We start from the raw sequence: 18,254 nt of genomic DNA on the forward strand, positions 1-18,254 counted from the left end.
ATCCGGAAAAGGCTCCTGTTATCAACAGGCATTTTAAAACCCTCTTTCCCCTCGATCAAACTAAGTGTAAATCTTGGATCTCTCCCCCCAAGGTTGATTTCGCAATTGCGAAATTATCAAAAAGAACCACTATCCCGTCTAAGGACGGGTCCAACCTCTCCGATCCTATGGACCGCAGATTTGAAGTGACCCTAAGACGCGCATTTACTGCTACCAGTCAGACCTCTGTTGGCTGTGCATTATTTGAGGTAATTAAAGCCATGAAATCCTGGATCTCCAGAGTTCAGGATGACATCGACTCGGGTGTAAGCCGTGAAGACATACTAAAGTCATTTAAATACATTAATCTTGGCATAGACTATCTTAACGATGCAAATAACCAGCAGGTCAAGTTGGCAGCACGTAGTATGTCCCTCTCCTGTGCTGCCCGCAGAGCTTTGTGGATCAAACAGTGGCCCAGCGGTACCTCATCTAAATACAGCCTGTGTGATTTAGAATATGTGCCTGATAAGCTCTTTGGTCCTGAATTGGACACTATAATGGAAGAGCTATCTAATAGGAAGGGGAAGAATCTTCCCGTCCCTTACCGGTCCTTTCGAGGAAAGTATTCTCAACCAAGAAGTGATCGTTCACCCCAGAATTCCAGACCATCTAGAGGATCTTCACGTGGGAGAGGTGCTGGTTCCTCTAGAAGAGGAGCAGCTAGGGGAAAGGACCCCCAAAAAAACGAATTCTGACTACCTTCCAGTGGGCGGTCGCCTACTCCATTTTCTTCCTGCCTGGAGATCTACGATAAAGGATTTGTGGATATTAAACATAATCCTCAAAGGGTACTCTCCACCTCTATCCTCTCAACCTCAAGAGAGGTTCCTTGTATCTACTGTTCCCAAAGAACCAAAACAGAGAGTTCTGGAAGAAGCCATTCTAGAACTCATATCTGTTCGGGCAGTAGAATCAGTGCCTCTGCTAGAAAGAGGCAGGGGGGTTTACTCCCCAGTGTTCCTAGTCCCAAAACCAGGAGGAAAATGGAGACTCATTATAGACCTCCCCTATCTAAACAAATATATAGTAAAAAAGAGATTTCGTATGGAAACCATAAGATCAGTAAAGAGGCTGCTCCAAAAGGACGACTTTATGACATCGTTGGACTTAAAAGACGCTTACTTCCATGTCCCAATCGCTGTAGAAAACAGAAGATTCCTCCGCATTGCGGTCTGGATCAGGGGGGCACTTCACCACCTCCAGTTTCGAGCACTCCCATTCGGGATTTCTACAGCCCCTTTTGTGTTTACCAAAATTGTCCGTTCTCAGCATTCAGGGAATTCGTATAGTCCCGTACCTGGACGACTGGCTTATTTTAGCCCGGTCCCAGGAGGAATGTCTTCATCAGACCAGCTTAACTCTGAATCTACTTCAGAAGCTGGGGTGGGTAGTAAATATGGAAAAATCTCATCTGACTCCGGAGAGACAAAAGACTTTTCTGGGATTTCTTATAGACTCCCACAATATGAGAATATTTCTCTCCCCCACAAGGAAAGACAGAATTTCCAGGGGGTATCAATTCCTGCGAGTACCCCGCAAAATATCTCTAAGGACTCTTATGAGATTCCTAGGTCTCCTATCCTCCTCAGCAGAGGCTGTTCCATGGGCCCTTTGGCACATGAGACCTCTTCACTCCCAAATTCTCCAGTACTGGGACCGAAAAACTTCCTCCTTGGACACACTAGTCAGACTATCTCTGTCAGTGTGCAGATCCCTGAATCGGTGGAAAACACCCCAGGACGGTATGTGTCTCCTAGAACCAAGATGGCTGATTCTTACTACAGACGCCTCAGGATTAGGTTGGGGCGCTCATCTTCTAGGCAGAAAGGTAGCAGAAATATGGAGTCTAGAAGAACTTTCCCTAACCTCCAACGTGAAAGAGTTAAGGGCAATCTATTATGCTCTTCTTCACTTCTATCCTCTGCTCAAGGGACAAGCTGTCAAAATAAGGACAGACAACATGGCAGCCGTTTATTATATAAACAAGCAGGGAGGAACAAGATCTACTATGTTACTTCTAGAAGTAGCAAAGATTTTCAGGTGGGCAGAGGCCAGTGTTCCCAGATTGTCGGCAGTTCATATCAAAGGAATAGAAAATATTACAGCAGATCGCTTAAGCAGAGACCTTACAGTTCCAGGAGAATGGACTCTCAACCGGGAAGTATTTCTTCAGATCGTGGATCTCTGGGGTCTTCCAGAGATAGACTTGATGGCAACAAGAGCCAATCGCCAAGTAGAGAAGTTCTGCTCCCTTTACCCATCAGACAGTCCTTTCCAGACCGATACAATGATGATCATCTGGGACTCCAAGCTGGCCTATATCTTCCCACCAACTTCCATGATACCCAGGGTATTGATGAAGATCAGACAGGATCAAGCCTCCGTGATAGCCATATTCCCGTTTTGGCCCAAGAGATCCTGGTTCTCCCAACTCATTCAGATGAGCAGAGGATTATACTGGAAGCTTCCCCTCAGGCGGAACCTGCTGTTTCAAGGTATACAGCTTTGCCACAACCTCAGATCCTTCAACTTGACAGCCTGGAGGTTGATAGGTCCTTATTGAAAGCCAGAGGGTTTTTGGACCGTATTCTGAGCACACTATCTCACTCTAGGAGTGAGTCTACCAACAAAGCCTATGCCAGAATAAAGGGGATCTTCCACAAGTGGTGCCTTGGTAAGAACATTGATCCGGCTAATCCTTCAATTCCAGCCTTACTAGAGTTTCTCCAGGACGGTTCACAGACGGTTTTCCCAGGACTCTGTGGTCAAGTCCTTCATCAAGGCCTTGTCTCGGTTACGGCCTAGAACTACTGTCCCTGTAACCCCTTGGGATCTTTCCTTGGTCCTCCAACAGTTATGTGTTCACTCCTTTGAACCTTTTCAGGAGGTGGAACTTAGGTTCCTCACCCTAAAATTAACCCTGTTATTAGCAATAACTACGGCCAAGAGAGTTGGTGAACTTCAGTCTCTGGGTGCTATAGAACCGTACACAGTTTTTCTACCTGAGAAGGTCCTAATGAGGTTCCTTCCTTCATTTATTCCGAAGGTGGCCTCCTTCGCAAATATTAACCAGATGATTTCTCTTCCTCAATTTTTTCCTGAACCTGATTCCTCCGAAGGAGAACTGGTAACCCTGGACCTGGTAAGGTGCCTTAAAATTTATCTTGAAAGAACTAAAGATTTTCGCAAGGTGGAAAATCTTCTTATTTTATACCAGGGAGCAAAGAAAGGAATTAAGGCTTCTAAGCCATCCATATCCCGTTGGATATGTGAATGTATAGGTCTTCGTTATTCTGCCAAAGGGTTATCTGTACCAGAATTTACCAAGGCTCACTCTACTAGGTCGATTTCGACATCCTGGGCAGAACGTGGTTCTGTTCCTCTAGAGCAGATTTGTCATTCCGCAACTTGGAGCGCTCCTATTACATTCCTGAAGCACTATAGAGTGACATTGTTCCTTTCTAGTGACACTTTATCTGCTAGAACTGTACTTAATTCTGCAAGGCAGGAGAGCCCTCCCTAGGGGTTATTCTTGCTATATACCCATTTGTGCTGCTGAGCGACGACAGGGAAGACAACATTTTTATGTTAATTTGTTTTCCCTTAGTCTCCTCAGCAGCACAAGCATCCCTCCCTACTGTATTTTATTTTTATGGTTTACTGATACTTTATAATTTACTCACTGTCCTGGTGTGAGCAGGTGCATTATATAGGCACTTGGGGAGGTGCCTCACTATGTTTTTTTGTTTTTTTTATAGTAAAAAATTACTCTTTCCTATTAGCTCACAGAGGGGCAGAACCCCCGTTTGTGCTGCTGAGGAGACTTATGGAAAACAAATTAACATAAAAATTTAGTCATAACATATAAAACACAAATAAAAAGTGATCAAAAAGTTGCATTTAAACAAAAATGGTACTAATAAAACCTAAAGATCATGGAGCAAAACATTAGCCCTCATACAACCCCATATACAGAAAAATTAAAACTTATAGGGGTTAAAATAGGGCAAATTTAAACACAATGGGGAGAGATTTATCAAAACCTATCCAGAGGAAAAGTTGCTGAGTTGCCCATAGCAACCAATCTGATCGATTCTTTCATTTTTCAGAGGCCTTTTCAAAAATGAAAGCGATCTGATTGGTTGCTATGGGCAACTCAGCAACTTTTACTCTAGACAAGTTTTGATAAATTCTATTTATAAATTCTTATAATTTAATTTGTATTAACCCACAGAATAAAGAGAACCAGTGGCGTTGCGACCCGGGTGCGGGGGGTGCGGCCCGCACCGGGTGACACCAACCTAATGGGGTGACACCAAGACGCTCCACAGCACCCCCCCTCCCCAGCTACACCGACACCCCTGTCAGTACCCGACCGGCACCCCCCCGGCATTCACCAGAGCGCTGTGCGCCCGTCCAACAGCACAACCCCCCCCCCGGCATTCACCAGCGCTGTGCGCCCGTCCAACAGCACAACCCCCCCCCCCCCGGCATTCACCAGCGCTGTGCGCCCGTCCAACAGCACCAACTCCCCCCCGGCATTCACCTGCGCTGTGCGCCCGTCAGCACCCCATCGCCCCCCGTCCTTCATCGCCGCTGTGCGCCCGTCCGTCAGCTGCCCCCCCCCCCCCCGGCCTTCAACGCTGCTGTGCGCCAGTCCGTCAGCACCACCGCATGGGACGTCAGTGACGTCACTCGCAGGGTGCTCGGAGAGAAGGAGCGCTGCGCTGGATGGGTGAGTGTGTGTGACTGTCTGTGTGTGACTCTGTGTATGTGTGTGTGTGTGTGTGTGCATGTATGTGACTGTGTGTGACTCTGTGTGTATGTATGTGACTGTGTGTGTACATGACTCTGTGTGTGTGTGTATGTATGTGACTGTGTGTGACTCTGTGTGTGTATGTGTGTATGTGACTGTGTGTGACTCTGTGTGTGTATGTGTGTATGTGACTGTGTGTGACTCTGTGTGTGTATGTGACTGTGTGTGACTCTGTGCGTGTGTGTGTATGTGACTGTGTGTGTGTCTGTGTGTGTGTTGCAGGGGGACCCAGGAGCGCTACACCCCTGCCCACAATCATTTCTTGTATTGGAATTACGTAGGAGGCCTTCTGTGTGTGTGTGTGTGACTCTGTATGTGTGTGTGACTCTGTGTGTGTGTGTGACTCTGTGTGTTTGACTCTGTGTGTGTGTGACTCTGTGTGTGTGACTCTGTGTGTGTGTGTGTCTGTGAGTGTGTCTCTCTGACTGTGTGTGTGTTTGTGTGTGTGTCTCTCTGTGTTGTATGTGTTTTTTTGTGTGTGTGTGTGTGTGGGGGGGGGTTAAACAGCAATCTAATGTGGGGAGACTTTGACCCATTGTGGGGAACCTGCAAGGGAACCTGCGGCCGAATGTGGGGTAACTACTACCAAATGTGCGGAGTCTATGCTACCTAATGTGGGGATTCTATGCTACCTAATGTGGGGAGTCTATGCTACCTAATGTGGGGATTCTATGCTACCTAATGTGGGGAGTCTATGCTACCTAATGTGGGGAAACTGCTACCTAATGTGGGGAATCTGTGCTACCAAATGTGGGGGGGTCTATGCTACCTAATGTGGGGAATCTGTGCTACCGAATGTGGGGAATCTGTGCTACCTAATGTGGGGAAACTGCAACCTAATGTGGGGAATCTGTGCTACCTAATGTGGGGAAATTGCTACCTAATGTGGGGGGAACACGTACCAAATGTGGGGAATCTATGCTGCCTAATGTGGGGAAAATATGCTACCTAATGTGGGGGAACTGCTGCCTACCTAATGCTCCCCCCTGGCAGTAGCACCCTCATCATCCACCAGCAACACCCCCCCCAGCAGCACCTCCATCAGCAGATCCTGATGGTGGATGATGGCGGTGCTCCTGCCGGGAGGATGATCCTGTGGATGGATGATGGGGGTGATACTGCCAGGGGGGATGGCCAGTTGCACCCTCATCATCCTCCAGCAACACCCCCCCAGTAGTAGCACCCCCATCATCCACTAGCAACACCACCGAAAAACCCCTCCCGTGGTAATAGCATCAGCTAACGGATGTTGAGGGGTGTTACTGCGGTTGTGGTATGTGGTATTATATTCAGAGGGTGCACTGTATGGCAACGTTATATTCAGAGGGCGCAGTTTGTGGTAGTATTATATTCAGAGGGTACAGTGGGTGGTAGTATTATATTCAGGGGTACAGTGTGTGGCGGTATTATATTCAGGGGTACAGTATGTGGTAGATTTATATTCAGAGGGTACAGTATGTGATGGTATTATATTCAGAATGTACAGTGTGTGGTAGTATTATATTCAGAGGGTACAGTGTGTGGTGGTATTATATTCAGGGGTACAGTATGTGGCAGACTTATATTCAGAGTGTACAGTATGTGTTGGTATTATATTCAGAATGTACAGTATGTGGTAGTATTATATTCAGTGGGTATGGTGTATGGAAGGTTTATAATCAAAGAGTATAGTGTATAGTAGTATTATATTTAGAGGATACAGTGTCTGGCAGGTTTATAATAATACTTGTTTTCATATAGAGGATGAGAATGGGCTGACATAGTGAGGAGACGTCTGGGCGTCTCATTCTACAGAGAGAAGATTTAGCTGGACCAGGCGGTATGTACCATCAGAATTAAATAATGGAAGACTATAGAGAAGACATCACCTGTAGTCACTGATATCATTGTGTATTCTCCTCACTATAGAGAAGACATCACCTGTAATCACTGATATTATTGTGTATTCTCCTCACTATAGAGAAGACGTCACCTGTAATCACTGATATCATTGTGTATTCTCCTCACTATAGAGAAGATGTCACCTGTAGTCACTGATATCAGTGTGTATTCTCCTCACTATAGAGAAGACATCACCTGTAGTCACTGATATCATTGTGTATTTTCCTCACTATAGAGAAGACGTCACCTGTAGTCACTGATATCATTGTGTATTCTCCTCACTATAGAGAAGACATCACCTGTAGTCACTGATATCATTGTACATTCTCCTCACTATAGAGAAGACGTCACCTGTAGTCACTGATATCATTGTGTATTCTCCTCCCTATAGAGAAGACGTCACCTGTAGTCACTGATATCATTGTGTATTCTCCTCACTATAGAGAAGACGTCACCTGTAGTCACTGATATTGTACATTCTCCTCACTATAGAGAAGACGTCACCTGTAGTCACTGATATCATTGTGTATTCTCCTCACTATAGAGAAGATGTCACCTGTAATCACTGATATCATTGTGTATTCTCCTCACTATAGAGAAGACGTCACCTGTAGTCACTGATATCATTGTGTATTCTCCTCACTATAGAGAAGACGTCACCTGTAGTCACTGATATCATTGTGTATTCTCCTCACTATAGAGAAGACGTCACCTGTAGTCACTGATATCATTGTACATTCTCCTCTCTATGTCCTATCAGAGCTGTAGTCGCTTGTCAGTTCTACAGTTATGGTGAGTGAAACTACAACTCCCAGCATGACCTTACCACTGCTCAAAGGGGTACTCTACTGGAAAACATTTTTTTTTTATCAATTGATGCTACAAAGTTAAACAGATTTGTAAATGACTTCTATTTAAAAATCTTAATCCTTCCAGTACTTATTAGCTGCTGTATAAGTGATTCACAGGAAGTTCTTTTCTTTTTTAATTTATTTTCTGTCTGACCACAGTGCTCTGTGCTGACACCTTTGTCCATGTCAAGAACTGCAAAGAGTAAATCCCCATATCAAACCTATCCTGCTCTGGACAGTTCCTAACATGGACAGACAGAGCACTGTGGTCAGACTGGAAAGAACAACACAACTGCCTGTGGAGCATACAGCAGCTGATAAGTACTGTAAGGATTAAGATTTTAAATAGAAGTAATTTAAAATCTTTTTGATTTGATATAAAAGTAAATGTTCTCCAGTGGAGTACCCCGGAGCTGTAATTCTCGGAGCTGTATATTTAAATGGTGAAAACTTCTTTAACACTTTCCTATTCTGTGGCAACTGGTATATCTGATTATTATACTGGAATTTCTCACAATGCGCTACAACAGTGGTGTCTGTCACAACAGGCTAAAAACGTGCTGAGGGGGGGGGGAGGTGTGGGGGTGATACCATTTTCTACCGCACCGGGTGACACCAACTCTAGCAACGCCACTGAAGAGAACATGTCATTTTTACCATACAAATACGCTGCATAAAAATAAATTATAGCACAAATTATAGCCTTTTGGTTTCGCCATACAACATACATTTTTGTGGTCATACTATATTTTCCATGTGGATTTTCTGCAAAATTATTTTTCATGACTGCAATTTAAATATTCAGCATTGTAGTAAAATGATTTGTTATTATAAAGTACAATTGGTCATTCAAAGAAAACAAGCCTTAATGTGGGTTTGTAGTTGGAAATATAAAATAGTTATGCATCTAAAAAGGAGGGTAGGAAAATACAAAAACACAAAAATTGGGTTTGTCTTCAAGGCCAAAATGGGCTGTGTCCTCTAAAAGTTAAATAATAACAACACATACTCTCACTCTGCAATGAGGGACTTGGGGGATTTATTACATATGTATTCCCGTGTTTCAGGCAAAAAAAAAAAAAGTTGCAATCAGGTGTAAGTTTTAGCTGAAATCTACATCAAATACTTGGTAGCATAGGTAAGCATGCTCACAGGATGAGCAAACCTCACAGATAGTGTTGAGCGGCATAGGCCATATTCGAATTCGCGAATATTCGCGAATATATGGACGAATATTCGTCATATATTCGCGAATATTCGCATATTCGTAATATTCTCGTTTTATTTTCGCATATGTGAAAATTTGCGTATGCGAAAATTAACATATGCGAAAATTTGCATATACAAAAATTAGCATAAGCAAAAATTTGCATATTCGAAAATTCGCACACCAGTCTCACACAGTAGTATTACAGCCTTCTTTACACCACACAAGCTGGAAGCAGAGAGGGATGATCACTGTGATGTGTACTGTGAAAAAAATAATAATAATAAAAAAAAAAAAGCGAATATTCGTAATTACAAATATATAGTGCTATATTCGCAAATATTCGCGAATTCGTGAATATGCGATATTCGCGAATAAAATTCGCATTGCGAATATTTGCAAGCAACACTACTCACAGATAGTGAATGATGGCTGCTATCTGTACCTGGCACTCACCGTCAATGAATGTCATCAGAGATTACACACATATTAGCAGGGTGCTGAGTGGTATGCAATAGCATAGCATTGATCAGTATAAGCAATCTGAGGATTGTTTATACTGTGTGGACTTACATAAATATAAAAAGCCCCCCTTAATAAAATTTCAAATTACCCTCCTTTTCCCCCAAAAAATGAGCCCCCACAGACTAAACAATAAAAGAGTTATAAGGGTCAGAATATGGCACTTTTAAGCATATTTATTTTGTAATAAACTGTTTTGCCTTTTTAAACAAAAGTATAATAAAACAAAGCTGCATATCTTGAGTATCTTAGTAACTTTATTAATCCACATGATAAACACAACTGGGGAGAGTTATCTTTGTAGTCTTTGGTATGTGAGTTTTAAAGTAATTATTATTATTTTTATTTTTTTGTTTTGCTCATGTGCGACACATTCATATAATTTATTTAAATGTGCAACCATCACAACCACATAAGTGAAAACCGAAAGTTGCTTAGGTAAGGTTGTTTGCTACTTTACGTGTACTCACAAAAGAAAAAAGTTGCAAAAATAAAATGCTTAGGCGCACGTGCAACATTTTGTGCACCCGGAGGAAGCAAAAAAAAAAAAAAAAATGCTCTAAGGCTAGGTTTCCACTTGGTTTTTTTTTCTGGCAGTTTTTGGAAAACTGCCACTGCAGTTTTTGAGCCAAAGTCAGAAGTGGATCCATAAGGGAGGAGAAGTGTAAGTCCTTCCTTTATATTTCCCATTCCTTTTGAATACACTTCTGGCTTTGGCTCAAAAACTGCTGTGGCAGTATTCCAAAAAAAAAAACCAAGTGGAAACCTAGCTTTAATGCAATGATAAATCCTGTTGGGGGAGATTTTTTTTTAGCTTACTCTGGGTGCACAACATTTCGCACATGGGCCTATGCACATGTTTTACCATAAAGTACACTAATTAAAAATTCTATATTGAAATAATTTTTTTATTATTATAATGCTACCCTACAAAAAGTATTTTTCAGTTCCACCATAAATTGGAATAATGTATATTGTAAAATTAAAGGGATATTCCGGCCATAGACATCTTATCCCCTATCCAAAGGATAGGGGATAAGATGTCTAATCGTGGGGGGCCTGCTGCTGGCACCTCCCGCGATCTTTGTGCAGCACCCGGCTCCAATATCGGAAACCTCTGACATGAATGGAGGGGTGGCGTGATGTCACGAGGGGGCGTGGCGTGACATCATGTCTCCAATCCCGAAAACTCAGAGGTTTCAGAGATTGGACTAGCAGCCCAGCATAGAGTGCCTGGCGCTGCACGGAGGTCGTGGGGTTCTCAGTGGCAGGCCCCCAAGATCATACATCTTATCCCCTATCCTTTGGATAGGGAATAAGATGTCTATGGCAGGAATATGCCTTTAAGGATGTCACTACAAAGCAAAATTGGTCCCACAAACAACAAGCCCTCATATGGGTCTGTAGGTGGAATAGAAAACTTCTTAGAAGGCAATTTTTCTTAATTCCTCTCCAAATTGTTCGTTTTTCGTTTTGCATATGTCTATGTTAGATTTTCAGACAATTAGGTAACAAATGCAGCAGAATTAATGTTTTTTTTTTTTTATTGCTCCACAGATTACCTATTCTACAAGGAGGGACATTCAGTTTAATAACACCCACACTAGCGATACTATCTTTGCCTCAGTGGAAATGTCAAGTTTCTGAAGTGTTCATATCCAATGCAACTGGAAACTTTTCTATTAATAACACAGTATCCTGGCAGTCTCGAATGAGAGAAGTAATGTTATTCCTTCTTTTTACAAAGTCATAATTCTGCCAGATTGTGTGATTAAAAAAAAAAAATGTATAAAATAAAGGAGTTCTCTGCTGCTCAAGGGCTGCTTAAGACAGTATAAGGTATTTTTTATCTATTCTATTTGACAGTGATCCTAAGTATCAAAGATACAGGTGAGATAGTTATTGTATGCAATATCTAGTACGCCAGGATATTGTATGGGATTGTCTGAATACTGTAGGATGTACATAAGGCAATAGAATGTGCATGACTTCATGATACTGATACCGTCTTCTCAATTAAAAAATAACTGTATGTACTAGTTATCTCATCTACACTATTTATTATTGGTGTACACTATGCACTATTTATGGTTTATCTAGTAAAGGCCAATACTGTTCTCTCGCTTTTTTCCCCGTTTCCTCTTTCTTACTCTATTTATACAGTCATGGACAAAATTGTTGGTACCCTTCTGTTGAATACAAAAAAAAAAAAAAAAAAAAAAAAAAAGAACAATAGTCCCAGAAATCCTTTGAACATATGAGGCAGTTGATGATCTGCTGAGCGTGCTGTCACTGAGGCCTGGCATACACTGCTAATGAATTCTGTAAAACTTAAAATATGGTGCATGTAACCTAATCTCCCTCACCATAGTGTCATGCAACCTTGTGTAATTATTAGTCTACAGAGCCCCTGCCAACATATGTCCCCTGTGCTCCCTCAAAATGAGTTGGCAGCGTTGCCCTCATCTGTTTAACCCCTTAAGGATGACGCCCATTTTGACCTTAAGGACCAGGGCATTTTTTGCAAATGTGACCTGCGTCACTTTATGCATTAATAACTCTGGGATGCTTTTACTTATCCTACTAATTCTGAAACAGTTTTTTTGTGCTATATTCTACTTTATGTTTGTGGTAAATTTTTGGTGATATTTTCATCATTCATCATTTTCTTCTTGAAAAAATTCCCCAATTTCATGAAAAATTTAAAAATGTAGCATTTTTCTAACTTTTAATATCTCTGTTTGTAAGGAAAATGGACATGCCAAATACATTATATATTGATTTACTTTGAGTTGGTATCATAAAGTTTACATGTTTTTACTCCTCTTGCTGCCACCAACTCCAGGCTGTGTCATTCAGCCACTATATGGCCTCTTCATGTATCCGCCACCTTCAGGCTGTGTCATTCAGCCACTATAGGGTCTCCTCTTGCTGCCTCCAAGTCCAGGCTGTGCCATTCAGCCACTATATGGTCTCCACTTGCTGCCGCCAACTCCAGGCTGTGCCATTCAGCCACTATATGGTCTCCTCATGATTCCGCCACCTCCAGGCTGTGTCATTCAGCCACTATATGGACTCTTCTTGCTGCAGCCAACTCCAGGCTGTGTCATTCATTCACTACATGGTCTCCACATGATTCCACTACCTCCAGGCTGTGTCATTCAGCCACTATATGGTCTCTTCTTGCTGCCGCCAAGTTTACGCTGTGCCATTTAGACACTCTATGGTCTCCTCATGATTTTGCTACCTCCAGGCTGTGTCATTAAACCACTATATGGTCTCCTCTCTCCACCGCCAAGTCCAGGCTGTGCCATTCTGCTACTATATTGTCTCCTCATGATTCCGCTACCGCCAGGCTGTGTAATTCAGCCACTATATGGTCTCCTCTTGCTGCCGCCAACTCCAGGTTGCGCCATTCAGCCACTATATGGTCTCCTCATGATTCCGCTACCTCCAGGCTGTGTCATTCAGCCACTATATGGTCTCCTCTTGCTGCCACCAACTCTAGGCTATGCCATTCAGCCACTATATAGTCTCCTCTTGCTGCCGCCGACTACAGGCTGTGCCATTCAGCCACTATATGGTCTCCTCATGATTCCGCCACCTCCAGGCTGCGTCATTCAACTACTATATGGTCTCCTCATGCCGCTTACAACTCCAGGCTGTGTCATTCAGCCACTATATGGTGTCCTTATGATTCCACTACTTCCAGGCAGTGTCATTCAGACACTATATGGTCTCCTCATGCTGCGAACTCCAGGCTTTGCCATTCAGTCATTATATGGTCTCCTCTTGCGGCCACCAACTTCATGCTGTGTCATTCAGCCACTATATGGTCTCCTCATGATTCTGCTACCTCCAGGCTGTGTCATTCAGCCACCATATGGTCACCTCTTGCTGCCGCCAACTCCAGGCTGTGCCATTCAGCCACTATATGGTCTCCTCTTGCTGCCGCCAAGACCAGGCTGTGCCATTCAGCCACTATATGGTCTCCTCTTGCTGCTGCCAAGTCCAGGCTGTGCCATTCAGCCACTATATGGTCTCCTCTTGCTGTTGTCAACTCCAGGCTTTGTCATTCAGCCACTATATGGTCTCCTCTTGCTGCTGCCAACTCCAGGCTGTGCCATTCAGCCACTATATGGTCTACACATGCTTCCACCACCTCCAGGCTGTGTCACTCAGACACAATATGGTTTACACGATTCGGCTTACAGGTAGTGGATCCACTGTGTCAGCGAGGGATTGGCGTGGACCGTGCTGGTGGACCGGTTCTAAGAGGCTACTGGTGTTCACCAGAGCCCGCCGCAAAGCGGGATGTCTTGCTGCGGCAGTAGCAACCAGGTCGTATCCACTAGCAACGGCTCAACCTCGCTGACTGCTGAGAAGGCGTGGGACAGAAGGACTAGGCAGAGGCAAGGTCAGACGTAGCAGAAGGTCGGGGCAGGCGGCAAGGTTCGTAGTCAAGGTGGATAGAAGGAGTTCAGGTAACACAGGCTTTGGACAACACTAAACGCTTTCACTGGCACAAGGCAACAAGATCTGGCCAGGGAGTGCAGGGGAAGTGATCAGATATAGCCAGGGAGCAGGTGGAAGCCAATTAAGCTAATTGGGCCAGGCACCAATCATTGGTGCACTGGCCCCTTAAGTCTCAGAGAGCTGGCGCGCGCGCGCCCTAGAGAGCGGAGCCGCACGCGCCAGCACATGACAGGAGGGGCCCGGGACGGGTAAGTGACCTGGGATGCGACTCGCGAGCGGGCGCGTCCCGCTGTGCGAATCGCATCCCCGACGGCCATGTCAGTGCAGCGCTCCCGGTCAGCGGGACTGACCGGGGCGCTGCAGGGAGAGAGACGCCGTGAGCGCTCCGGGGAGGAGCGGGGACCCGGAGCGCTAGGCGTAACAGTACCCCCCCCCTTAGGTCTCCCCTTTTTTGTCCGACAACTGCTTTACCTGGGACGAGGACACCGGGAGTGAATGGAGGGTTTCCTCAAAGGCAGGCAGTACAGCAGGAGTGGGAATGGGGAGGGAGGGCAGAGGGTGAAGCTTGGCAGGGGGCAGAGTGACACAAGGACGGGGGCCATGAGGAGGCACTGAGGCTTGCCTGACGGGACTGGGAGGGGGGGAGAGGCATCTCTTGTGGCAAGCAGAGTCCCAGTTCTTGATCTCCCCGGTGGTCCAGTCAAGGGTGGGAGAATGAAGCCGGAGCCATGGCAGACCGAGGAGGACCTCAGAGGTACAGTTGGGAAGGACGAAGAACTCAATCCTTTCGTGGTGGGGTCCAATGCACATTAAGAGGGGTTTTGTGCGGTAACGCACGGTGCAATCCAATCTGACTCCGTTGACCGCGGAAATGTAGAGCGGCTTGACGAGACGGGTCACCGGGATGCAGAATTTATTCACCAAAGACTCCAAAATAAAATTCCCAGAGGCACCAGAGTCCAAGCAGGCCACGGCTGAGAGGGAGGAGTTGGCTGAAGGAGAAATCCGCACGGGCACCGTGAGACGTGAAGAAGCAGACTTTGAACCAAGAGACGCCACACCCACGTGAGCTGGGTGCGTGCGTGCGTTTCCCAGACGTGGAGGACGAATAGGGCAATCCACCAAGAAATGCTCGGTACTGGCACAGTACAGACAAAGATTTTCTTCCCTACGGCGATTCCTCTCTTCCTGGGTCAGGCGAGACCGATCCACTTGCATGGCCTCCTCGGCGGGAGGCCCAGGCGTAGACTGCAAAGGATGCTGTGGGAGAGGTGCCCAGAGATCTAAGTCTTTTTCCTGGCGGAGCTCCTGATGTCTCTCAGAAAAACGCATGTCAATGCGGGTGGCCAAATGGATAAGTTCTTGCAGGTTGGCAGGAATCTCTCGTGCGGCCAGCACATCCTTGATGCTACTGGATAGGCCTTTTTTAAAGGTCGCGCAGAGAGCCTCATTATTCCATGATAATTCGGAAGCAAGAGTACGAAATTGGATGGCGTACTCGCCCACTGAAGAATTACCCTGGACCAGGTTCAGCAGGGCAGTCTCGGCAGAAGAAGCTCGGGCTGGTTCCTCGAAGACACTCCGGACTTCAGCGAAGAAGGACTGGACTGTGGCTGTGGCAGGATCATTGCGGTCCCAGAGCGGTGTGGCCCAAGACAAGGCCTTTCCTGAAAGAAGGCTCACTACGAACGCCACCTTAGACCGTTTTGTAGGAAACAAGTCCGACAACATCTCCATATGCAGGGAACATTGAGACAAAAATCCACGGCAGAGTCTAGAGTCCCCATCAAATTTGTCCGGCAGGGACAAGCGGAGGCTAGGAGCGGCCACTCGCTGCGGAGGAGGTGCAGGAGCTGGCGGAGGAGATGGCTGCTGCTGTAGCAGAGGCAGAAGTTGCTGTAACGTGGCGGTCAACTGCGACAGCTGCTGTCCTTGTTGGGCAATTTGCTGCGATTGCTGAGCGACCACCGTGGTAAGGTCAGCGAGACTTGGCAGCGGCACCTCAGCGGGATCCATGGCCGGATCTACTGACACGATTCGGCTTACAGGTAGTGGATCCACTGTGTCAGCGAGGGATTGGCGTGGACCGTGCTGGTGGACCGGTTCTAAGAGGCTACTGGTGTTCACCAGAGCCCGCCGCAAAGCGGGATGGTCTTGCTGCGGCAGTAGCAACCAGGTCGTATCCACTAGCAACGGCTCAACCTCGCTGACTGCTGAGAAGGCGTGGGACAGAAGGACTAGGCAGAGGCAAGGTCAGACGTAGCAGAAGGTCGGGGCAGGCGGCAAGGTTCGTAGTCAAGGTGGATAGCAGGAGTTCAGGTAACACAGGCTTTGGACAACACTAAACGCTTTCACTGGCACAAGGCAACAAGATCCGGCCAGGGAGTGCAGGGGAAGTGATCAGATATAGCCAGGGAGCAGGTGGAAGCCAATTAAGCTAATTGGGCCAGGCACCAATCATTGGTGCACTGGCCCTTTAAGTCTCAGAGAGCTGGCGCGCGCGCGCCCTAGAGAGCGGAGCCGCGCGCGCCAGCACATGACAGGAGGGGCCCGGGACAGGTAAGTGACCTGGGATGCGACTCGCGAGCGGGCGCGTCCCGCTGTGCGAATCGCATCCCCGACGGCCATGTCAGTGCAGCGCTCCCGGTCAGCGGGACTGACCGGGGTGCTGCAGGGAGAGAGACGCCGTGAGCGCTCCGGGGAGGAGCGGGGACCCGGAGCGCTAGGCGTAACAATGGTCTCCTCATGCTTCCACCACCTCCAGGCTGTGTCACTGTACCGCCATGTGATCTCCTCATGTTGCTGGCACATTAAATAAAACTTTTTAGGTTCATCTATTTTAAATCTTCAATTTAAATGTTAAAAAAATATCTTTAATCTTTTCAATTGTGAGGCCCTATGGTCTTGTCAGGCTGGGTCATTCAACCACTATATGGTTTCCTCATGCTGCCGCCACCTCCACGCTGTGTCATTCAGGCACTTTATGGTCTACTCATACTGATGCCACCTCCAGGCTCTGTCATTGTGCCGCTCTGTGACAGTGATTCTAATAGCGATGCCTGTAATCTGCATGTCATACTGAATAACAGTATTATTTCACTAACTCAGCACACACCCTATGCATGGTACAGCAAGGCAAAGTGTTCTACACCCCTATTGAGGCTCTATGTAGGCCAGAAATAGCCGTTTTTAATAGTGATCTGCTGCGAATAAATTGGGCCGGAGACAAATTTTCTAGGTAAATTCGGCGACTCGACCTAATCAAATTTGTGGTTTTATTCCATGATGTGAAATACAACGTTTTGGCGATCTCTCACCACCATTTTCAAGTGAATTCAAGTGATACAGAGGGGTTTAAATACACACTTCCCCCACTATTAGCATAATTAGTGACATCATATCCAGAAAAAATATACATATAAACAAAGTGTAAAATATATAATAAATAATCAAAAAAAGTGTAACAAATATATTCATTGATATTAATGCTCAGAATATACATATAGTATATCCATACTTAGGCCGATCTTACACACTTCAAACATAGATCGGCATATTGTGTGTCATATTGTGTGTCATTGGTGACAGTGTACAGGTGCACAAGATTAAAATCATTGTTAAAATCAAAATCAGGACACTATTGTTCAGTGGGAGAGTGTCCCTAGGCTCCCTGTCATGCATGTGCCTCTAATCTGTATGTTTTACTGAATAACAGTATTATTTTACTACTCAGCACACACCCTATGCGTGTTACAGCAAGGCAAATTGTTCTACAGCCCTATTGAGGCTCTCTGTAGGCCAGAAATAGCTGTTTTTAATAGTGATTTGCTGCAAATAAATTGGGGCAGAATTTTTTTTTAGGTAAATTCGGCGACTTTTACCGAATTACATTTTTCAAAAATTCGCTCATCTCTAATATATATATATATATATATATATATATATATATATATATACCGTATTTATCAGCGTATAACACGCACTTTTTAGGCAAAATTTTTTAGCCTAAAGTCTGTGTGCGTGTTATACGCCGATACACCCCCAGGAAAGGCAGGGGAGAGAGGCCGTCGCTGCCCGCTTCTCTCCCCCTGCCTTTCCTGGGGTCTAGAGCGCTGCTGTCGGCCCTTTTCACCCCCTGGTTATCGGCGCCGCTGCCCGTTCTGTCCCCCTGACTATCGGTGCCGGCGCCGATAGCCAGGGAGAGAGAAGCGGCGCCGACAGCCAGGGGGAGAGAAGGGGCAGCGGCACCCATTGCCGGCGCCGCTGCCCCGTTGCCTCCCCCCATCCCCGGTGGCATAATTACCTGAGTCGGGTCCGCGCTGCTCCAGGCCTCCGTCGTGCGTCCCCGGCGTCATTGCTATGCGCTGAACGGCGCGGCGCATGACGCCAGAGCGCCGCGCCGTGCATAGCAACGACGCTGGGGACGCACGACGGAGCCCTGGAGCAGCGCGGACCGGAC

At 45.9% G+C, this 18,254-nt stretch overlaps 1 protein-coding gene across 1 annotated transcript in view; it reads left to right on the forward strand.

Moving 5' to 3' along the window:
- Positions 1-18,254, forward strand: part of LOC130369295 (solute carrier family 23 member 2-like) — a 346,990-nt gene that overhangs the window by 73,768 nt on the left and 254,968 nt on the right. The window contains exon 4 of the mRNA XM_056574378.1: positions 10,877-11,039. Within this exon, the coding sequence (XP_056430353.1) occupies positions 10,877-11,039 (163 nt within the window). The remainder of the gene's footprint in view (positions 1-10,876; positions 11,040-18,254) is intronic.

The sequence above is a fragment of the Hyla sarda genome, chromosome 4 (genome assembly GCF_029499605.1).
Source record: "Hyla sarda isolate aHylSar1 chromosome 4, aHylSar1.hap1, whole genome shotgun sequence".
In the NCBI taxonomy this organism is placed as follows: Eukaryota; Metazoa; Chordata; class Amphibia; order Anura; family Hylidae; genus Hyla; species Hyla sarda.